Below are 24,731 nucleotides of genomic sequence, written 5' to 3'. Positions count from 1 at the left end.
GCAAATCTTACCACTCGCCCAACTGAGAGCGAGAACTACTAATCGTGACCACGAGGAGGTTATCCCATGTGACTCTACCCTCCCTAGCAACCGGGCCGGGCCTGGCTGGAGTCACTCAGCACACCCTGGATTCGAACTTCGTGACTCCATGGGGTGGTAGCGCCAATATTCGCTGAGCTACCCAGGCCACCAACTTTTCAATCTCTCAAGATAATTTCAGTTCTAATCCTTCATTAGATGTTTATGTAAACACTTTGTAACTTTTGTGTCCGCATTTGTATTTTGTATTTGTATTTGACAATTTCCTAGCAACTGCCCATTCTTCCTCTTTTTCGGTGTGTCTTAGTGCTATTCATGTCTAAGCAAGATAACAGAGTTCATATCATACGATATTCCTCTCGGGTGCTCACATTTTAATAGGTTTGCGGTGTTTCTGCATTTCGTTCGTAAGCCGTGGGTAATGGGAACAGGCACAGTTTGAATTGTTAAATCCCAGGTAAATGTTTTCAGGCTATGAAAGGGAAGGTATTGAATAATTTCATGCTTGTTAAATTGGGCAGAGGAGTGATTTCTCGCTAATCACTGTTCTTGTGCACTTATTATTTTGCCCCATTATGCCTCAGGAGAAGTTTAGAACGTACAGAACATCCTTTCTCGTTACCTAATTTTTTCTGTCTCTCTCTCACCGCCCACTATGTACTTTTTTCCCCTGCAAAGCCTTTGGGGAATGTCTAAATCTGGTTAGCGTTTCCAAAAAAGGGGATGTCAGCATGGAAATATTATGCAAAAATGCATTTTTTTTAAGCGTTTGCCTTAGTCCAAGCTAGATCTGTGCGCTGACCCTGTAAGTGGAGTTAGGCAGCCAGAAAGGAAGCTATATCACATTTCACCCCAGCAAATGGGCCCCCTGCTGGGATTGTGTTAGGGTGAGCATAGGTGATCCAAGCTCCGGTCACGCACAGGGTCGCGCACACACATTGACGCTCATTTGGCAGCATGTCTGGCTGAGGTTCCCGAAAGGAGGAAACAGACCAGGGATCACCACACACAATGAAAACAAGGATAAATGAATTTTCATGTCAGGGGAAAACAGACTTTTGGCTTAAAGATGGAATTTTTGGATGGAATATCGCTGCCATGCAGAAATAGGGAGCATTGCTCTAGGTGGTGAATATAGTTTTTATGACACGTTTAATGTTTCGAGTAACTTGACAGTTTGAAAATTAAATTTTAAGGACAGAAGTACATCATTAACTATGAAACTTGATATACTATAACCACAGCCATGTTACCTAAAAATAGAAGACATATCATTTATTTATTGTTGTTGTTGTTCTTATAATTATTCAGTATTAATTATTGTTTTGACAAATACTTATATATTCATCATGTTTCCTAACTTTTATTTTCCTCAGATCTGGTGTGTCGGAAATGAAAGCCGATACCACATTAACCGCACCGTAGACAGTTTTACATTCTCGGTTGTGATCCCGGGCCTGGTCGCCGGGGTCCCGTACAAGGTGGAGGTGGCCGCTAGCACAGGGGCCGGTCCCGGGGTGAAGAGCGAGGCCGCGTCTTTCCAGTTGGGTGAGTTGAATGACTTTCTCCAAAATATCAGACAGTGTTTGGCCAGAGCAGCTGAGACAGCGGTTATTTCAGACCAATGCCCAAAGAAGAGTGAAATATGAAAGCTTTATTCTTTTGATTATAGATTACAAAACAAAGCACACTTTGATACCAGCTACCGGCTATTTAATGATCACTTGAAGGGTTTGGGATAGTGGTCATCATTTGAGCCTTTGCTTTAAACCATGTGTAAGCGATATTATCTATTAAAATTAGTCATTTTATTTCACGGTAGCCATATTTTTGACATTACAGGTATTTTTGATGGAAATGTAATGGAAAAAATGGCTTATATATTCAATACCCAAATAATTTTTTTTTAATTTTTTTTTTGATAATCCAATGAATTAAATACTGTTAATTCATCTCGGTTGATTTAGTCCCTATATTTAGATCTTGATCGGATCATAAACACAAACCGTTCCGCAATATTATGCATAATAAATTATTGAGAAGTAATTTTTGAAACAGTTTATTATTTTTCCGATTTCACCTTCTGATTGAAATCACGTTCAAAAGTGTTGTAAAATAGGCATTTGATGAACTCTTCAGTATATTATATTATATATAAGTTGCAACCTAACGTGGCAGTTATGAACAGCTTAACTTATGTTGTATTCTTCCTCTTTTTTAAGTCACTTTGGATAAAAGTGTCTACCAATGAATTAATGTAAATGTAAACTGCTTCGCACATAGTTTTGAGTGTAAAAATAAGATGGCATATTGGAACATTTACATGTATGCATTTGGCGGACCCTTTTATCAAAAGCGACTTACAGTGCATTTAACGTATACAGTTTGTATGCTCACTGGGAATCGAACCTATGATCTTGGCGTTGCTAGCAGTGGAGCTACAGGTACCCCAACCACCCCAGGAACAAAAACAAGCACTTATGTATACACTGAAATCCCATTAAAAACAGCCATCCCATTATCTTCGCCATACTACTTTTTAACATACTATGGTTTATAACGTGCCAAAAAACTATATATAATAAATCCTTCCTCATCTTGACTTGTTTAGGACACTGTATTTTCTTTTTCATTCTTTTTTAATCCCAAATTTGGCATGCCCAATTCCTAATGATCTCTAGCTCCTTGCGGTGGTGCAGTAACTCACCTTAATCCGGGTGGCGGAGAACGAACCTCAGTTGCCTCAGTTGACTGTCAGCCCTTTCATTTACTTTATTTTCACTCCATTTCTTTGTTGCTCTCATGTGTTAATAACTTAACACTCATACAGATATACAGTATCTACGGCGGTATAACAGTATAGAAGAACCTATTCCAATTAACACATTTTGACCGTCATACCACCCAGCCCTACTTTAAACTTTTACCATTTATGCCAGCGAATGGCACTGTTGTAACTTGCCTTGTGGTTAGCTTCCAAAGAGTATGTCATTTACAAAAACTAGTCTTTACTATTATCTGAAAAGGCGATGTCACAAAGCGCAGTTTACTTTAATGCCGCAAAGCCTTTAATGCCTTTAAAAGTTTTTCTTTATAAACTCACCAGCTTTAGCTTGTTCAGACATCAATGGCAGCGATTCAACAACTTGGTGTTGTGCCACTGGTTTCAGGTGAATAATACAGTATCTGCTTATGTAAATCTTTTTTAAATGAGATGCCAATCATAGTGCCATTAAAGACTAATTTACAGTCAGTCAGTTGACACATAGAGATGAAATATTACTTAAAAGTTCTGGCGGTTGCAAGAAGAAAGAGAGCACCTCTTTAAAATGGCAGATGTTTTTAAGATTCACTGATCTGTGTTGTTGCCACACTGCAGTGAGTGTTAAACTTTATTAAGAACAAAAATGCTTTGATCTTTAACCATACATATAGATAGAGAACAGTAGATTTGCAGGAAGTCTGTTTGCCCCAGTGCAGCGTGGGTGGGTTGACTGATCTGCATCCATTAACTGCTGCCGATTCACCCGCTGAGTGTGTTTCTGTGGCCTTACAGATGCCAGAAGCAGAGGACACTGGTCTTAAAAGCATTTGTCACACTCTGGGCTTTCTTGCATCTCTGCAGCATATGCCCCTGTTTTGCTCTGGTCTCTCAGCAGAGTTTCAGTCACAACCAAGCAACAAACAAACCTCTGAAGCAGGAAGTACAGAGGGACCTGAAAGACAGAAAAGACAGGCTAAAAATTAAAGAGTTGAGTAGGAATAAAGGAAGGGCAGGTGGGGAGGAGGTGGAGCGGAAATATATACAAAACACATGTTGACTATATTTAGTCAATTTATTTCCTCAGAAATGGCTAAAAAAAAAAAGCTGTTTTGTTTTGTTGTTGTTGTGTGTGTGTGTGTGTGTGTGTGTGTGTGTGTGTGTGTGTGTGTGTGTGTGTGTGTGTGTTTTATGAGAGGAACAAGCATTTCAACCAATCAATGATGCCAAGTAGATTAAGCATGTTTAATCAACTTCAAAATAATCAAGACTTGTTTTCCGCTCTTCACTAAATGAACTTGAAAGAATGATATTTACATTGTTTCCTAACCGGATGCAAGATAAGATTCCAGCAACAAGCAATTGTTTTGTCCACACTGAAAGCGATAATGTTGCACAATGCATATTTGATGTTTATTCAGGAATTTGGACCGGCGCAATACTGCTAAATAGAAATCAAACGATTGACAGAATCTCTTGATCCTCCTCAAGATTGTGCTTGGTTAGGCCAAAAAATAAACCTTTTATCATGTGTTGCTTCATCGATGTTAATCATTTTCATTTATAGGCACCAATATAAAAACAAACCGCAATATTTACCTAAATATATATTTTACTAAAACATTTCAATAAATGAAAACGCACAGAATGTGAATCAAACCATTGAAACCAACAGTACATTTTGAACTCATTTTGTGTTCCCGGTCAAAAATGACCGACCCACAAAGATTGTTTACAAATCTGCCATATTGCTTATATTATCCCAAGATATTGCTGTAGATCTTTTTAATCAACTTTTTTGTAATTATGACAGATTTTGTACTCTTTATATATTAAATCTTATTTATTATATATAAATATAAAAAAAATTTGATAGAAGGATTCATTGAACTTAGCTCATACCGGGCTAGTCGGGGGCACTACCTGCAAAACAAATTTAATTACATAATAAATTAATAACCACTTGCTTTATCTTAACAAAATAGGTGCCAGAATCTGGACTTTACAATGCATATAGGTTATCCGACCAGATCTTAAATAATTTGTTTTAATTAGCTGACATATTTTTGCTGACAAGAACTGTTTTGTTCTCATCATTTGCATTTTTCTTTTCACACCAATTATATTCAGAGTTGGTAAAACCATTAAAAAGATGAGATAGCCATGAGTTGTATATTGTTGGAAAGGTCTCAATTTGTAGTGTGCAATGAGCATTCTGTTTTACTCCGAGTCCAAACTGCAGTAAGCATTAGTGTTTTAAATTCCCACAGACACACATAAATATAATAAACAGGAGTCTTTTTGTCACGTCATTTCCTTATTACTTCCTGAAACACACATATAACATAGAAATGGAATTACTTAATTTACAGCAGACCATCCCGATTCAAACAAGCCCAATCACAACATGATATGATAAGTAGATCTTGAAATATTCCTCAAAGAGTATACATGGAGAGACGAATCACAAAAGGGCTCTCAATACACATTGTGAGTGTGTGTGTGTGCCCGAGGACTTTGAGTGTGCAAACACACATCCACATATGTGTTCATCTAAAGGATTGGGATTTTTTGTAAAATGAAATTTGAAGAAAATGGTTGAATTTTTTTTTGTATTTTGAGATACCATGTGTTAACAAAGTCAAGGAATTTTTAAGTAAAAAAAATAAAATAAAATAAAAAATCTTGTAAGTTGTCAAATTTGTAGGGGTACAAATTAGATATTGTTAACATTTCTGACTTAAAGGCTCTCATATTTTATGACAAGACAAGGAAGAATAATGAAACTAGTATATTGACGCAGCCTTTGGAAACCTAATGGGCAAATGAAAAGCACATTAAAATCATTATGATCTTCACTTCAACAAACTCATTACGTATATATTGTGAATACCAGTTTTCAATAAATCACCCAGCCATAGAGGAGAATACAAGTTTTTTTGTCCCCAGCTGCAAGAAACAGAGAGAAAATATTCTTCTAGAAGATGAAAGTGACGCCCACATGAAACGAAGAGAGGAAGGGGGAAAGATGAAAAAAGAAACAAGTCAACAGAAAGACATTTCTTTTGGGGGGACAACCCAAGCTCTCTTTAATGTAAAAGAAAAGAAAACTCTTCCACACAGCCTCGTTTTTAATTCATTTTCATAAAATATAGAAACAGAGCTCTCGTTTTACTTTGTATTCAAGTCTTATTCCAGTTCAAATTTAGCTTGAGTCGTTAATTAGCATAAATTGCTAAATTAATCATACTATAGATATGACTTTTAATAGAGGAAATAAACAGCTCTGAGCAAAACTAAATAGTGTTTTTATATGGACTTGAATGATACCTCAAATTGTGTGGCTTATTGAGGATATGTGTATCTTTTTCAGTGATCTCAATAAAGTGAAATAGGTGAAAAAAATCGAAATTATGTGTATCAGATAATACTTTTTTGATGCCCTTCCTCTATTTATATATCTCATATGTCCTTCTATTCGCATTTTTGTCCCAGACTCTTCGGGCCGTATGGTTTCGCCGTTGGATGTGGAAAACACGATTTCTCAGCAGATCTCAGATGTGGTTCGGCAGCCGGCGTTCATTGCGGGCATTGGTGCGGCATGTTGGATCATTCTCATGGTCTTCAGCATCTGGCTGTACCGTCACCGTAAGAAAAGGAACGGCCTCAGCAGCAGCTACGCTGGTATCCGCAAAGGTCAGTATATGCACATTTCTACTGGGGTGTTTTTACTTGTTTTATCATTGCACGTTATTTTTTGTTTGTTTTTGTAAATATTCATCAAAATGTAATAACTTGCTCTGCTCTGAAATGACTAACCTTAGTTGCTGACATCACCAAGGCCATAAAGGCTATTAATTAATGTAATCAAATTGCCTAATAGCTGATAAGACATTGTTTTAGGCTATTATTACTGTTTTGTGTAATGCAGTTGTTGTTGGTAATTCTAAAATCTTGGCAATAGTAAGCACAGTAATTTAAAGGTTGTAATATAAAAAGGTTACAACAAAAGTTGCATTCGTTTTTGCGTGAACCATCTCTTTAAAAGGACTATTCCAGGTCCTAAGTTAAGATCAATTAAGAGCATTTGTGGCACATTATTGATTACCAGAAAAATGATTTCGACCCATCCCTAATTTTCATTTACAAAAGCAAAAATGGGGGGCCTGGGTAGCTCAGTGAGTATTGACGCTGACTACCACCCCTGGAGTCACGAGTTCGAATCCAGGGTGTGCTGAGTGACTCCAGTCAGTTCTTGTAAGCAACCAAATTCGTTTGGTTCATTCCGGTTCATTTGTTCCGGTTGCTAGGGAGGGTAGAGTCACATGGCGTAACCTCCTCGTGTTTGCTATAATATGTGGTTCTCCCTCTCTTTGAGGCATGTGGTGAGTTGTGCGTGGATGCGGTGGAGAATAGCGTGAAGCCTCCACATGCACTATGTTTCCGCAGTAACACGCTCAACAAGGCATGTGATAAGATGCGCGGATTGATTGTCTCAGACTCAGAGGCAACTGAGATTCGTCCTCCACCATCCGGATTGAGGCGAGTCACTACGCCACCAAGAGGATTTAGAGCGCATTGGAAATTCCATATTTGGGAGAAACATAGCAAAGATCTGGGTTCCAGTGAGGTACTTACAATGGAAGTAAATGGGGCCAATCCATAAATGTTAAAATACTCATTGCCACAAGACATAAACAATATGTGCGTTAACATAAATACAATTGCTTGCTAACTTTTTCTGTGTAAAGTTATCCAATTTTACAACTTTGTTGCAATGATGACGTAACGCCATAAACACTAAAACCCTAAAATGACCATAAAAACGATGATTTAAACAACTTTAAAGCTCAAATAATGTTGTTTTCATCCTCTCTAGTAGCACACAACATCAGTCACAAAACAGCCATAATAGACTGAATACAGTTCCGTCTTCGAAGTGTCTCTGGTTTAATGTTTTGCCCCGAGCTTTACAGCTGCTTGCGTTTGTAGTCTCTAATCTCAGGTTTAATCCAAAATGTCAAGGTCTTTTATTAAACCTAGTGTGGGAATACTGAAGGTTTTTCGTAAATTGCTCCCATTTTCCTAATTTAGATGAGTTTGATCCATGCCTTCAGGGTCGTTGCCATAGAATTCCATATTTTTCCATACAGTTTCCTCTTTTGACGCTGATGAATCACAGCTGAGCCATGCCAGTCAGAATTCAGAGCCGCGTTTGCTTTCATTCACTTTTCTCTTTCACTTAAAGAGATGACAGAGATGGGGAACAGAACAATGGTGTTTTTTTCTGATGTGTGCTAGCTAGCATGTCTCAAGGACATGTTGCTAATGGAATGTTTACTGGCAGGAATCTAAAAGGAAAAGATCCAAGCTATTCATTAGTCTTAGCATTCATAGACTCCGAAGGCTGGGCCGCATTCAAGTTAATTGAACGTGTCGACCGCAAGAGCACAATGAAAAACTAAATGAATATGTCCATTTTTCAAGGTTGAGAGCACCTGAATTCATTTAGCAGGATGACTCGACAACATCTTGATCTAACAACTGCATAAGATTGATAGGCGGCTTGTTTAAGATATTTCGCATGAACGTCAGTTCCTACCAAAACAAACGTTCTTATTTCTGATCGCGTGTGATTTAGTTTATTTGTTTTCAATATAAAACATGTTTTACTCAACATGAAAATGCTGTTAGCCCATAACTTCTGTGCGTACAATAGTAACGCAATGGAAGAAGAACTTTTTGTTGTGCACATGAACAAGTTACAACTCGCACTTTTGGTTCACGTTGAATCAAGGACATCAGTGTCTTTATCTGTGTTTCGGTCTTGTTTTCAAGTAAATATGAGCTATAGAATAAGAATAAATAAAATACAGTACTTGTGTTTTAGGCACTTGTAAAAACTGTTGCATAGTGAGGATGTCTTCAAAACTAATGCCATAAATAGTTTTAATTTATCACTTAATGTCATACAAAGTCCAGTAAACATAAAAAAAGCTAAATCAATATTCAGTGTGACCACCTTTGCCTTCAAAACAGCACCAATCCTCCTTGGTACACCTGGACGCAGTTTTTCTTGGTTGTTGGCAGATAGGATGTTCCAAGCATCTTGGAGGATTCCCATAGTTCTTCTATCTATTTAAGATGTAACCATTTCTTCTAACATCGAATAACTTGAGGTTTAGTGGGGGGGGGTCTTTGTGTGGGCCATGACGTCTGTTGCAGGGCTCCCTGTTCTTCTATTCTAATCTTTTCTATTTACAAAAGGAATGTTTGTGAGTCTAACATTTATATTTTGTATTGACACACTAAAGCTAAGATATAAATAACCATCTTAAGACAAATGCTTTTGTAAACACATTTGCACAGTACTGTATATATATATATATTATTATTATTATTATTATTATTATTATTTTTTTAAACAAGATACATTTACTTGAGAAGCAAAATCACATTAGTTATTAAGATTTGTTTGAGAGAATTTATCATTTGTTCATTTACATTTATTGCCAAATATCCTTGTTTCAACCATAAATCTGACAAGAAAAGCTTAAAACACAAAAAAACAATTTGCCAGTTGGTTAGGAAAAATACATTTAATTTAATACAAATTATCTGAAAACAAGCCTTATTGACACAGTTTTGCTCTCCAACTCAATTTATCTTCTTTTAAGGATGTTTATATATTGTTACTGGAAAACAAGACAAAAATATTGATTAAAAAATATATTTTTTTTTCAGTGTAGATAGCTAAGTAAATCTGTGTGTTTATGTATTGGAAGGATATTCAATTACCTACAGCAGCGAGATCATCTCCAGACTTCTCCTTACGAGCCCTGCCAGTCATTTAGTTTCCTCCGAGATTTGATTTATTTATCATCCATCACATTATTATTTTCCCATGCAGCATTTGGCCCGACGAGTGTCAATCTACTTTGGCTTCAAAATCTTCTTGTCCACAGGACAAAATCATCAAAACGCCTCAATCTATCTTTTCTCAAAGCACCGCCGATAAACATGTCGTTTTAAAGGGATGACGGCGGCTGACAATTTTATAGGTTGTTTTCCTGTAAATAGGCAAAGATGAGAAGGTGAAGACAGCAGGTGTTGAATTCTGATCTATCGGTTGTAACGCAGCCAGTAAAAACACGTCTGACGGAGACACGAGCAAGACCTTCCTGCAAGAATACTTTGATGTTTCTGATGAGCTGTTTAATATATTCTGACCCCGTATATTTTAAGAATGATTCTGCCCTCATCGGCCGTGTTCTTTGCTCAATGGAGACTTTGATCAACATGAAAGAAAGTAGATTTCTATCAAATTGAGGCGTGTGTTATGACAAATTTAAGTCAAAGTTGATAAAGCGCCCCATCCGTGTGTAGCTTTTCACAAACCTTCCCATCTGATATCAACAGAGGATGCGTTAACTGAACATTTCCATCATTTACTGAATATTTATAACATTGAGAGACTACAATAAAAATTGAAATGAACTAGTAAAGGCAAAAGGACAAATACACTTTCACTTAAACATTCATATATATTGATATATATATATATATATATACACTCACCTAAAGGATTATTAGGAACACCTGTTCAATTTCTCATTAATGCAATTATCTAATCAACCAATCACATGGCAGTTGCTTCAATTCATTTAGGGGTGTGGTCCTGGTCAAGACAATCTCCTGAACTCCAAACTGAATGTCAGAATGGGAAAGAAAGGTGATTTAAGCAATTTTGAGCGTGGCATGGTTGTTGGTGCCAGACGGGCCGGTCTGAGTATTTCACAATCTGCTCAGTTACTGGGATTTTCACGCACAACCATTTCTAGGGTTTACAAAGAATGGTGTGAAAAGGAAAAACATCCAGTATGCGGCAGTCCTGTGGGCTGAAAATGCCTTGTTGATGCTAGAGGTCAGAGGAGAATGGGCCGACTGATTCAAGCTGATAGAAGAGCAACTTTGCCTGAAATAACCACTCGTTACAACCGAGGTATGCAGCAAAGCATTTGTGAAGCCACAACACGCACAACCTTGAGGCGGATGGGCTACAACAGCAGAAGACCCCACCGGGTACCACTCATCTCCACTACAAATAGGAAAAAGAGGCTACAATTTGCAAGAGCTCACCAAAATTGGACAGTTGAAGACTGGAAAAATGTTGCCTGGTCTGATGAGTCTCGATTTCTGTTGAGACATTCAGATGGTAGAGTCAGAATTTGGCGTAAACAGAATGAGAACATGGATCCATCATGCCTTGTTACCACTGTGCAGGCTGGTGGTGGTGGTGTAATGGTTTGGGGGATGTTTTCTTGGCAATCTTTAGGCCCCTTAGTGCCAATTGGTCATCATTTAAATGCCACGGCCTACCTGAAAATTGTTTCTGACCATGTCCATCCCTTTATGGCCACCATGTACCCATCCTCTGATGGCTACTTCCAGCAGGATAATGCACCATGTCACAAAGCTCGAATCATTTCAAATTGGTTTCTTGAACATGACAATGAGTTCACTGTACTAAAATGGCCCCCACAGTCACTAGATCTCAACCCAATAGAGCATCTGTGGGATGTGGTGGAACGGGAGCTTCGTGCCCTGGATGTGCATCCCACAAATTTCCATCAACTACAAGATGCTATCCTATCAATATGGGCCAACATTTCAAAAGAATGCTTTCAGCACCTTGTTGAATCAATGCCACGTACAAACACAGTATTAGTATGGTGTTCCTAATAATTCTGTAGGTGAGTGTATATATATATATATATATATATATATATATATATATATATATATATATCAATCACACATACACACAACTGTAAAACCACACAGTTCAGAGTGGCTGTGGCTCAGGTGGTAGAGTGGGTTGTCCACTAATCTCAGGGTTGGTGGTTCGATTTCCGGCCCACATGACTCCACATGCAGAAGTGTCCTTGGGCAAGACACTGAAACCCAAGTTGCTCTCAATGGCAGGCTAGCACCTTGCCTGGCAGCTCTGCCGTCATTAGTGTGTGAATGTGTGTGTGAATGGGTGAATGAGATGCATTGTAAAGTGATTTGAATACCGCTAAGCTTAAAAAGACTCTATATAAGTGCAGACCATTTACAGTTCAGAAAACACAGAATGTAATTAAATATATTTCATGATAAAGTTTCAGTGTTCTGAATAATTGGTAACAGGTGTTACATTTGACACTGAAATATAATAAAAATGTAATAATAGCCTTTTGAAAATGTCTTCAAATAATGAGTGTTTTTATGCATAAAAATGTAAGTTTAATGCACTATACGGATATGATGAATAATTCATGTTTTGTATCATGATTATGAATCCCATGATTTGCTTTTTTTCCCCTCTCTGTTCTGCAGTTCCCTCTTTCACCTTCACACCCACAGGTAATCACACCTTCCTCACTCCATTCAATGCTAATAATCGTACAATACCTTGACAGTAACCACTTCCCATTCACTTACGTATACTGTATGGAAAAGAGAGGCCAGGATATTCCTCAGAAATTCACCTTTTTTGCTGCACAGAAGAAAGAGAGTCATATGGGTTTGAGAGCAAGTAAAAGACTGATTTATATATATTTTTTTATACAAGAGAGTGCTTGACTTAAGAGGGCTGGTAGAACTGGCAGAGGTGATCAAAGCTACAGCGCCTCCCTAACGCCTCGGCCAGAAACGGAGGCGGTGACATCAGAAGTTTTGTGGCCAATTAGACACACAGAGAGAGACGACCCGTCCTAGCATGTTGATTGGCTGTGAACTTGGCTGATTTTACCATACCAGCAAATAACAAAGAGGCCTTTTCATATTTTCATACACATCTCACAATTGTTGGTCACAATAGTTTATTTATATTTCTGTAGCCACTGTTGACTCACCTGCTTTTGAGAGGCTTTTATCAAAGTGATGAGAGAAGGGAGGGGTGGGAAAGATTGATAGGGAGTTCATTTTCAGCTTTTTTTCAGTTGTAATTGCACAAAAAATTACATTAAATGCAGGATCTTAAGTACATATTTGACTTTACTTTTACTTAAATATTTTTTTTTAAGTTGTGTCATGCCTGCAGCCAATCAGAAACAACATTAGCATTTGTAGCCTTTGTGTTAAAGGAATGGTTCATCCATAATGACAATCCTGTCACCATTTGCTCACCCTCATGTTGTTCGAAGTCCATATGACTTTCTTTCTAGAACACAAAATGAGAAGTTTTTCAGAATATCCTGGTTTTTTTTTTTTCCATTCAACAAAATCAGACAATGACCTGGGTCTGTTAACTTCCAAAAAACACCATGAATATGTCATATAAGTAGTCTGGATGACTTGTGTGCTATATTCTAAGTCTTCTGAAGCCAGATGATAGCTTTGTCTGAGGAATAGACTGAAATCTTCCAGTAAATAGCTGAAAATCTTCAAATCACATTCGGTATTGTGCATATTAAAAAAACGTAATGAGACAGTTTTGTTTTCTATGTTGTTGTTTTTTCTCTTTTAATGTACTTTTTGTTGTTGTTCTGCAGTGTCCTATCAGAGAGGAGGAGAGGCTGTGAGCAGTGCGGGAAGGTACACATTTAGATGTTAAACACCTTAAAATTCAAATTTCAATGTATATGTTTTTCAACCACTAAAATCTACGTGGAGGGTGTGTACTTGCAATTGTAGTTGCATTTTATTGACACTAGAGGGCATTTTTGTCTTTGCAATAATGCTTTAGATGTTGTGCATTGAGACCTGTTAATTCAGTCATTTGTGACATTGTACACTTTTAACTAATTGCAATGAATAACTCTGGAATGTGTGGGAGGGTGTAGAAATGTTGGTGTGCCCATGCATATATGTCAACATACATTTGAATATTTTCTGAAGAGAATCCCTTTAAGATAGGGTACTTAGTATTGGATCATTATGTATTCTAAGCATTGTCTTTTGAAGTCTGTCTTTTCATTGCATGCTGCTTTGCCCTTGATATACAGGAAAGATTTGAGCCTTTTTGAAGCTAAAAGGCACAGTTGAGTTTTGTTAGAAAGATACAAGCAAAAAGCAGGCACTGCTGCAGGGAAACGGCAAGAGAGGAAGCCGTTTACTTTGAGGAATCACATTGAAGATTCATTACACAAACTTTGGCTTTGATGTGCTTTTTGTGTCTTTGAAGCACATCCCTGGAAAAATCTTCCCTTGTCTCTCTATTTTAATCGCCGTAGTTCAGGTTTCTAATGTGAGCTGAACTGATGGTCTAGAACATACTGTAACATGGCTCAAGAGACATAAATAACATTTATCATGATTATTTTTTATATGTTTTGTATTATATTTATCTGTTTTATATTAATAATAATACATGTTTAGGTAATAAAACATTTTAATTAAATATATAAATATATATTTTTCTGAAACAAATAACAAACAAATATCCATCCATCCATCTTCAACCGCTTATCCGAAGTCGGGTCGCGGGGGCAGCTGCTCCAGCAGGGGGCCCCAAACTTCCCTATCCCGAGCCACATTAACCAACTCTGACTGGGGGACCCCGAGGCGTTCCCAGGCCAGTGTGGAGATGTAATCTCTCCACCTAGTCCTGGGTCTTCCCCGAGGCCTCCTCCCAGCTGGACGTGCCTGAAACACCTCCCTAGGGAGGCGGCCAGGGGGCATCCTTACCAGATGCCCAATCCACCTCAACTGACTCCTTTCAACGCAAAGGAGCAGCGGCTCTACTCCAAGCTCCTCACGGATGACTGAGCTCCTCACCCTATCTCTAAGGGAGAAGCCCGCCACCCTTCTGAGGAAGCCCATTTCGGCCGCTTGTACTCGCGACCTAGTTCTTTCGGTCATGACCCAACCTTCATGACCATAGGTGAGGGTAGGAACAAAAATTGACCGGTAGATCGAGAGCTTTGCCTTTCGGCTCAACTCTCTTTTCGTGACAACGGTGCGATAGAGCGAGTGCAATACCTGCCCCGATTCTCCGGCCAACCTCCCGCTCCATTGTCCCCTCACTCGAGAACAAGACCCCGAGGTACTTGAACTCCTTCACTTGGGGCAAAACTTCATTCCCTACCTGGAGTACGCACTCCATCGGTTTCCTGCTGAGAACCATGGCCTCAGATTTAGAGGTGCTAATCCTCATCCCAGCTGCTTCACACTCGACTGCCAAGCGATACAGTGAGAGCTGAAGGTCACGGACCGATGATGACATGAAGACAACATCATCTGCAAAAAGCAGCGATGAGATCCCCAGCCCACCGAACCGCACGCCTTCCCCACCCCGACTACGCCTCGATATCCTGTCCATGAATATCACAAACAAAGCGCAGCCTTGGCAGAGACCAACCCCCACATGGAATGAACTCGACTTCGTGCCGAGGACCCGGACACAGCTCTCGCGTTGGACGTACAGGGATTGGATTGCCCTAAGAAGGGACCCCCCCACCCCGTACTCCCGCAGCACCTCCCACAGTCTCTCCCGGGGGACCCGGTCATACGCCTTCTCCAGATCCACAAAACACATGTAGACCGGATGGGCATACTCCCAGGCCCCCTCCAGGATCCTTGCAAGAGTAAAGATCTGGTCCGTCGTTCTACGGCCAGGACGAAACCAGCATTGTTCCTCTTCAATCTGAGGTTCGACAATCGGCCGAACCCTCCTCTCCAGCACCTTGGAGTAAACTTTACCAGGGAGGCTGAGAAGTGTGATACCCCTGTAGATGGCACACACTCTCTGATCCCCCTTTTGAAGAGGGAACCACCACCCCGTTCTGCCACTCCTTAGGCACTGTCCCAGATTTCCACGTAATGTTGAAGAGGCGTGTCATCCATGACACCCCTCCACATCCAAAGCTTTCAGCATTTCTGGTCGGATCTCATCAATCCCGGGGCTTTGCCACTGCGGAGTTGTTTGACTACCTCAGTGACCTCCCCAGGGAAATAGAATCTGATCCCCATCATCCTCCGGCTCTGCCTCTACCATAGAGGGCGTGTTTGGATTTAGGAGTTCTTCAAAGTGTTCCTTCCACCGCCCAATAACCTCCTCAGTTGAGGTCAACAGCGTCCCATCTTTGCTGTATACAGCTTGAATGGTTCCCCGTTTCCCCTCCTAAGGTGGCGGACGGTTTTCCAGAAGCACTTTGGTGCGGACCGAAAGTCCTTCTCCATGGCTTCTCGAACTTTTCCCACACCCACTGCTTTGCCTCCCTCACGGCCGAGGCCGCAGCCCTTCGGGCCTGTCGGTACCTTGCAACTGCCTCCGGAGACCTCCGGGACAACAAATCCGGAAGGCCTCTTTCTTCAGTCGGACGGCTTCCCTGACCACCAGTGTCCACCATGGTGTTCGAGGGTTACCACCCCTTGCGGCACCTAAAACCTTGAGGCCGCAGCTCTCCACCACGGCTTCGGCAATGGAAGCTTTGAACATCGCCCACTCCGGTTCAATGTCCCCAACCTCCGCAGGGATGCCTGAAAAACTCCGCCGGAGGTGTGAGTTGAAGATCTCGCGGACAGGGACCTCCTCCAAACGTTCCCAGTTCACCCTTACTACTCGCTTGGGCTTCCCAGGTCTGTCCAGAGTCTTTCCCCACCCCCTGACCCAGCTCACCACCAGATGGTGATCGGTTGACAGCTCTGCCCCTCTCTTTACCCGAGTGTCCAAAACATATGGCCTCAGATCCGATGACACTATTACAAAATCGATCATCGACCTTCGGCCTAGGGTGCTCTGGTACCACGTACACTTATGAGCATCCTTATGTTCGAACATGGTGTTTGTTATAGATAATCCATGACTAGCACAGAAGTCTAATAACAAACATCCACTTGAGTTCAGATCAGGGAGGCCGTTCCTCCCAATCACGCCTTTCCAGGTGTCCCTGTCATTTCCCACGTGTGCGTTGAAGTCACCCAGCATCACTATGGAGTCCCCCAACGGGGCCCTATTCAGGACTCCATTCAGGGTCTCCAAGAAGGCCGAATACTCTGAACTGCTGTTCGGTGCATATGCACAGACAACAGTCAGAGTTTTCCCCCCCACAACCCGGAGGCGACCCTCTCGTCCACCGGGGTAAACTCCAACGTAGTGGCGCTCAGCCGGGGACTCGTGAGAATCCCCACACCCGCCCGTCGCCTCACACCCTGGGAAACTCCAGAGAAGAATAGAGTCCATCCCCTATCCAGGAGTACGGATCCAGAGCCAAAACTGTGCGTCGATGTAAGCCCCACCAGATCCAACTGGTAACGCTCCACCTCCCTCACTAGTTCCGGCTCCTTGCCCCCCAGTGAGGTGACATTCCACGTCCCCAGAGCAAGCCTTTGCTGCCTGGGTCTGGTCCGTCGAGGCCCACGGCCTTCACTGCCGCCCATATGGCAGCGCACCCGACTCCTGCGGTTCCTCCAATGGGTGGTGGGCCCAAGGGATGTAGAGGGGGGTTCCACGTCGCTTCTTCGGGCTGTGCCCGGCCGGGCTCCGTGACAAGCCCGGCCACCAGGCGCTCGCCGACGAGCCCTCCATCTGGGCCTGGCTCCAGACGGGGGCCCCGGGCTTCCTCCGGGCAGGGTAACTCCTACTCTTGCCATTTTATTCATGAGTCATTGTGAACCGTTCTTAGTCTGGCCCCTCACCTGAGACCACTTTGCCTTGGGAGACCCTACCAGGAGCACATGGCTCCAGACAACACAACCCTCAGGATCATAAGGGCACACAAACCTCTCCACCACGATAAGGTGCTGGTTCCCGGAGAGGACAAACAAATATATTAATTAATACATATTATTAATAATAATAATAATTAACAAACAAATATATTAATTATTATTATTATTAATAATATGTTATAAATATTTTTGTTTCATAATTAATAATAGTAAATGTTTAATGAAAGAATATTATTTTAAATAAAAATAATAAATATATTATTATAATTTTTTTCTTTTTTATTAAACCATTTTAATTTGTGTTTTATATTTATTATTATTATTAATATTAGCAATAATAAAGTATCATTAACTAAATATATTTTGGAAAAATATAAATAACTTTTTTTTTGTGGCGGTGGAACGAATTTGTTTTTTGAATAAATTAAGGATCTGAATTCTGTTGCGCTTTACTTTGAGCAGTTCTGAACGTATTCATTTATGTGTTTATCCTGAACCTCCTCCAGCTTTTGAGATCACCGTGATAGGCTGTGACACACTAGCATGCACATAGAGCTCTGGGCTCCTTTCTTCATCAATGGCTTGGTTGATTTGTGTTGTTTTTTTCACAGGCTGGAACAGAAATGTTCTCTAGCATTTGGGTACTCCACACAGAGATCTAACGGTCATAAGGCCTCAGGGAAACAGCGTCATTAGCCACGAGCAAGTCAAGCAAACTCAATATTTTTATTATGATTGTTGGTTAAACACTTTGACAGTTTGCATGATAAAAACACTTTCCTCAAGAAAAATTTGTTTTTACAACAGATTTGTTGACTACGACACCTGTTCTCCTTCCAATTTTTCCTGTCCTCTATTGAATCAATACAAATGGATAAACAGCACTGAACACTTCTAATCTTGGTCATCAAACCCTCTCGGACACTGTGCCTTGTGTGCATTTCCATGTTGAAGGATTAAATAAATCTGATTGATGTGTTTTTCAGGCCGGGTTTGTTGAATATAGGTGAGACGGCCAATCAGCCCTGGCTGGCAGACACCTGGCCAAACAGCTGCTCCAATCACAATGACTGCACCATCAACTGCTGCACCGGCAGCAATGGCAACAGCGACAGCAACCTGGCCACCTATAGCCGCCCAGGTGAGTGTGTGAGCAAGAGTGTGTCTATTTTCTCAAAGGTATGGTGTACTAAGTCTCTGTGGTCCATTCAAAGACAAATGTTGGAAGTTCCAACTCGTTATCTCCAACATCAAGACAAATCATTCCGTGAAATACTCTAAACAAAGTTATACATTGATGCCATACTTAGGGTAAGGGATTTAAACAAACAAATTAATTGATTGTGCTGCGGACATAAATTATACCTAAAATTGTGTGGCTCGTTAATGAGTTAAGCACATTTCGGGAATCCTAAAGGATTTCTGTCATCGTAGGGCAAATGTTGGTGTGCCCATGCATATATATATGACCATATATGTCAACATACTCTGAAAAAAAAAAAGTTTGAACAATTTATATTGGTAAGTATTTATGGGACATTTTATTCCACATCGGCATATACAATTGGAGACAATTATAGAAATCTATGTCATGTTTGTGAATTTTCCATAGGGAATTCGCAAGCGTGATATATGAATTTTAGAAATTTTGCTTGGCCTAGGTTACTAATCTAAAAGAGGAGAAAGACGTGCAGTAACCCTCCATTTTTGTTTTCCCCTATGTGAGCGAAGATGTTTGTTATTTTTCAGGCCACAAGTCTTTATTTTCACAATGAATATTTGTCTGTGGTCGCAAATTATTACTGTATGCTATCTCCCGTATTCGCGTTCATTCTCATCAGCTGTAATGTTTTGTATTTGTGATCAGGCGGTCTTATTATAGGCCTATTTGACAAAATCCATCATTCTTTTTATATGTTAGCCTATGCTTGTGATGGAGTGGTATTGGAGCAATGGAAATGCTGATGTCCTGACTTTCAGAAAAAACGAAATGCTCCTCCGGGTGGGCAAATCTTGCCATTTCACTTCTGTTCCGCAACGCTCCCATAAGTGAGTCTCTTCACTGATCGGGATGATTGGGACCACAATCGGCTACGATGTGTATCGTACTGTCTGACATAATGTTGCACAGTGTGCCATGGCAATATCAATGCATTCATATCGTACAGTCTGACAAGCAACAATCCTGAAGTACTGTAAAAATCCTACAGTGTATAGCAGGCTTTAGGAATTAACTTTTCTAATCGATTACACCTGGCAAACAATAAAACGGCTGGAAAAATCCACAGACTTACACACAAAATATTAGTTAGTCAGTGAGTTGTTTGCCATGTTCACATAACATTATAGACCTGCTTTTTGGTGAAATCATTGTTGTTGATTTAAGTTCAAGTTTTCAACTTGGAAGTCTGGCAAAAAGTCCATTCTTTTCCATTTTGGAGGTTGGAAATATCTACTTTGTGAGTTGAATGGAACACATAGCATAAGCATAAGTATTGATTCCTTTCTTTGTTAAAGACAACTGCATATGTGAATAGTTTGAATGTAGATGTTTAAGGCTTTTTGTTGAAAAGACCCTGTAGGTCGTATTCCAGCTAATCCAATCAGCGAACTGATTTCCATACCACCGTTAATGCAATTTTTTCTAAGTGCTCCCTTATTCAGACTTATTTCAGAGGTCGGAATAGACCGAAGAGAGAGGAAACAGAAAGAGAAAGAGTGATGGAGGACCCCCAGATGGCATTATTTCAGGAGTCACCAAGTTACTTTAAAAACAATGGAAGCCAGGTTGACCCTAGAGTCCCAGAATAAACAGAGACTCAGACACTGAAAGTGACAAAGTGGTGTTAATATACACAGTCTATGAATATACAAGCATCACTAAGAGTAGCTTTTGTTCTGAGATATCAGCTGGTGAGACTAAGCTGTTGGCTAATGCGGCAGGGTATTTCATTCATAAAAGCACCCTTAAATGTATCCAAAACCTTTATAAAATGCATTTCTATTGAAGCTACGATCTTATATGCCATATCCATTTTTAGACCTGAGGTTTAGGCATTATGTTTGGACATACCATGAAAAAATTTGGATAAAGCTTCAAAACAGTTTTCCTTTACCTTTGATATTCTTGTTTATGGGTTGTGTTTTCACTAACACTAACACTTTATCCTTGTCGCCTTGGTCAAAGGAGGAATGAAGGATACATTTTGAGTGGTTCTCACGGCATGACGTTTTAAAATGCTTGACAGCTGCTTGCCTGGTGTGCCAAATACTAAAGAACTCTCCAGGATATTAAATGGATCAGTACTCACAGGGCTTCTCTGGAAAAACAACTTAGTTGGTCTCATTTCAGAGAATCTTTTATCATTGATACGTTGATGTTTGAAGTGGCGAGCCGTTCCTTGTTATGGAAACACGAGCTACGCAAAATCCAACCAATGGCAGGCCCTGGTATTTACGCACCAAGCAGCTCGCTCAGATCCTGTGGAGGATTTGAATATTTTATGAGCCGTGGAAAATTGGATCTGTCAGAGGATGGTCTTTCACAGCATTCCTCTTTTCGGAGGCTTTTGATTTGGACGTGTTAGAACATCCTGCTTGATGAGGCGGGCTGCCTTTCTTTTGGCTGCTCGGTAAACTCAGAGTGACATGCTTGGCTTGTGTCATGGGCGAGAAGACGAAACTGTTGAAGTAAAAGAAAGACTGCACAGTGTAAGCAATGAAGGGTTTTGGTGGAAAGAGTGTTATCTTAGTATTTGAATTTCAAGTAATCCAAGTTATCCCAGAATTTGTGGTTTCATTTGTTGATGTTAGGATTTTAGCTTGTGTTTCTTCCGAAAACATCATTATCTTTGATATGCAGGTAATTAGCATATATTTAAACCAACCTAGTGTCTACCACAGTGTGTTCGCTGAGCGCTTACTTTCTTAGTTTCTGTATATGTCCCTTTGTTTAAAACCACTTCAGTTTGACCAGTGTTTCAAAACCCACAATAACATGTTGTTCTAAAACCTAGTATGCTGCCTGCAGAGGCTGCATTTTAAGGCATCATAGGCATGCTCCTGCATGTGGGCTGTTTTAAGTTGCTTAATTTTGACCAAATTTTAAAGCAGTGTCACATTTATCCTTAACGAGTCGAATCTCCCATGCTGAGTGCTTTTTGTTTGGCACTCTGAGTTGCTGCCTATGTAGGTTGTTCCAGATCGGTCACTTAAGGTTTCATGACTTTAGGATGCTACCTTAGAATGCAGCTTCCTATGTAGGAAGCAAGGTAGATCACTAGATTTGAGAACAGTGCTTTAGTATCAGGTCCAGTTCAGAATTGGCAACAAGCTATGATTTCCAATGCAAAAATTAACAACTTGTGTCAGTTACCATCAGACAACAATTACATTGTCCTAAAGTACATCTGTATAATACTGATCATATCATATTTGGCTAGATTTTTAAGGTCACAAAAAACTCTTAACCTCAGAGGCTCTTTGCCCAGATCCTAAACAGCATACTAAAGTCCTTTTGGATTCGAAATGTTTAATGCCTTTTCTATCGTCCAGCCGATTGCATCGCCAACTACAGCAACCAGATAGACAACAAGGCGAGCAACCTGCTGGCTCCAGACACGGGTCTCTACAGCGATGTGGATCTCTCAAACAAGATCAACGAGATGAAGACATTCAACAGCCCCAACCTAAAGGACGGCCGTTTTGTGGGGCCCGGTGGTCAACCTACGCCCTACGCCACCACACAACTCATCCAGTCCAGCCTGGCCAACAACAATGTGAACAGCAGCAGTGGAGGAAGTGGAGGAGGAAGTGCCGACCTCAATGAGAAACAAAGCTGGAAGGGAAGCCAGGGAACCCCTCAGAAACAGTCTGACATCAATGTACCACTTCAGTACAACATCATGGAACAAAACAAACTGAATAAGGGTGAGTTGGTGGAGTTCCTTGCGGTCTGGGGTGACTGGACCCCAAAAAGTTAAAGCATTTTTTTATATATATATATAATTTGTAAAAAGTGATACCAAGACTAGGGTGGGAGTCTGCAGGCAACTAATGATATGATATTATATAAATATAAAACAAAACAAATAATAATTTCTATTCTTTTCATTTAGGGGAGAAAAATGTATTTAAAAATAACCGTAAAAACATTTGCACTCACTCGGAACTTACATAGAAACCAATACTAACGGCATTAGGATAGTGCACATATCAAATCTTTTATATACATTTTTATCATTTCACATGTTATCATTCAGAAAAACAAGTGGTAAAAGTTGGCTTTTTATCAAATGTAATGCACATACTGGTCTGATAAGCTTACAAGTTTCTCTTACTGCTTCCCTTTTCCTTTTCACCATAAAAACAGATCCTCATCCGTTGGTACACAACTTCAACATAAACCAAATACCAGTACAGTAGAATTCAATACAAATCTAAATATTACAAGTTTTGCCACACTTGGGCATTGCTTGAAAGCACACAATGACGCCGCCATGTCTCGTTTTCTCATCCAAAACCTTGACGACACACTTCCACAGCGCCCCCTAGTGGACTCACTTGTAACTGTGTGATTTCCCACTTGCTTTAAATTGTAGTGGGAAAAACTACAGTAAATTTGTTTAAGGTGATGTGTGTGATTTTATGATAATTCAGCATTGCCCACAACAGGCAAATGTGCAAAGGAAAATCAATTTGCGATATTCGAGTAGTGTTATTAATAGTCGACTATGTGGTGCAGAGCGATTACTCGATTTGTTGATTACTCATGCACATCCCTATTTCAAACGCTCCAAAGAAACACATAAAACTGTGCTTGTAAGGTGTTATTACAGTTTTCAGTAACAAAGGATTAAAAACGTTTTTTCTCGAAGAATCCAATATTTTTATTTTATTTTTTTCAGCTTTCCTCGATTAACTACAAAGGTGCATTGCCAAATTTCTATGCTTTTGTCTTGCTGTTTTATGGTCTTCTCATATCCAGACAATAATAAAAGCGTTTCAAGATGTTCAATCATAATTTTTACATATGCCCTTTCACTTTTACATCTCTCTTTTTCTCTTTTTTATGCATTACGGCCTGCTCGTATTGCACTTCTGTGTGATTCAACTCTACGCACTACTTGTAATCTTTATCCTCATTTATAACTGTTGATTTACTGTTTGGACAGTGATAAAGGTAAAGGGGAGGTTGAGAAGTGTCGGATGTCTCTGAACAGTGTGAAATCAGAGATCTTAGATTACTGTACAAATAAAGGGGAATGTAACTCAAGCTCAAAGCTTTCCATTATCTGCTGCCTCATATTGTACTACTAAAAAGGCCAGTGTGTTTGCTTTTAGACTTGAATTGCATGAATTTAACTGCATGTGGGTGTGATATTTCACAGTCAGTAGACAATTGAACCCAGTCACCAACAAGTCATAACAGCTTGACTAAACCCGCATGTAACCTTTAACCGCTTGACTTTGAGATATTCTGCTCTGAAACTTTCTATTATAAAGTGTCTGCTTGTATAAAAGAGTCTATTAGACACACACAAAAAAAAATATTATATTAGTCAATCTTCTTTACAAAGACCTGGTTTATATTCCCGTAAAAAGCTAAGACACATTTCTATCCTATATCCATTTAGACCACTACCGATGTGAGGGCCCCATCTCAGGCACCATCCCCTATAACCAGGCCCAGGACACCCACACTGGAGGCACCTACAGCAGCTCGGACAGGGGAAGCAGCACCTCTGGTAAAATCCATCTATTTATCCAAAGTCTGTCTGTCAACTGTCTATCTGTCAATATCTATATGTCCGTCTGTCTGTCTGTTTGCAAATCTGTCTATATATCTGTCTGTCTGTCTGTCTGTCTATCCATCCATTATTCCATCGTGCTGTCTGTCTATCTATCCATCTATCTATTTATCATTCTATGTATTCTATATACTGTATGTCTGTCTGTCTGTCTGTCTATCATTTACTGTATGCATCCATCCATCCATCCATCTAATTATCTATCTATCGGTCTGTCTGTCTGCCTGCCTATCCATCCATCCATTATTCCATCGTTCTGTCTATCCATCTGTTCATATATCTATTTATCATTCTATCTATTCTATCTACTGTCTGTCTGTATGTCTATCCATACATTATTCCATCGTTCTGTCTGTCTGTCTGTCTGTCTATCATCTACTGTATGCATCCATCCATCTAATTATCTATCTATCTATCTATCTATCTATCTATCTATCTATCTATCTATCTATCTATCTATCTAT

The 24,731-nt window shown here is 40.0% G+C and overlaps 1 protein-coding gene across 3 annotated transcripts in view; it reads left to right on the top strand.

The window, feature by feature from the left end:
* The window catches only part of LOC127629895 (roundabout homolog 1-like), a 358,948-nt gene that overhangs the window by 321,727 nt on the left and 12,490 nt on the right, over positions 1–24,731 (top strand). For all 3 annotated transcript variants that reach the window (XM_052107195.1, XM_052107193.1, XM_052107194.1), the window contains 7 exons: positions 1,416–1,587; positions 6,296–6,496; positions 12,182–12,208; positions 13,339–13,381; positions 18,445–18,599; positions 22,013–22,387; positions 24,094–24,204. In XM_052107195.1, coding sequence (XP_051963155.1) covers positions 1,416–1,587; positions 6,296–6,496; positions 12,182–12,208; positions 13,339–13,381; positions 18,445–18,599; positions 22,013–22,387; positions 24,094–24,204 — 1,084 coding nt within the window. The remainder of the gene's footprint in view (positions 1–1,415; positions 1,588–6,295; positions 6,497–12,181; positions 12,209–13,338; positions 13,382–18,444; positions 18,600–22,012; positions 22,388–24,093; positions 24,205–24,731) is intronic.

The sequence above is a fragment of the Xyrauchen texanus genome, chromosome 36 (genome assembly GCF_025860055.1).
Source record: "Xyrauchen texanus isolate HMW12.3.18 chromosome 36, RBS_HiC_50CHRs, whole genome shotgun sequence".
Lineage (NCBI taxonomy): Eukaryota > Metazoa > Chordata > Actinopteri > Cypriniformes > Catostomidae > Xyrauchen > Xyrauchen texanus.
Note: the sequence above shows the minus strand (reverse complement) of the source record. Positions and strands in the feature narration are given on the sequence as shown.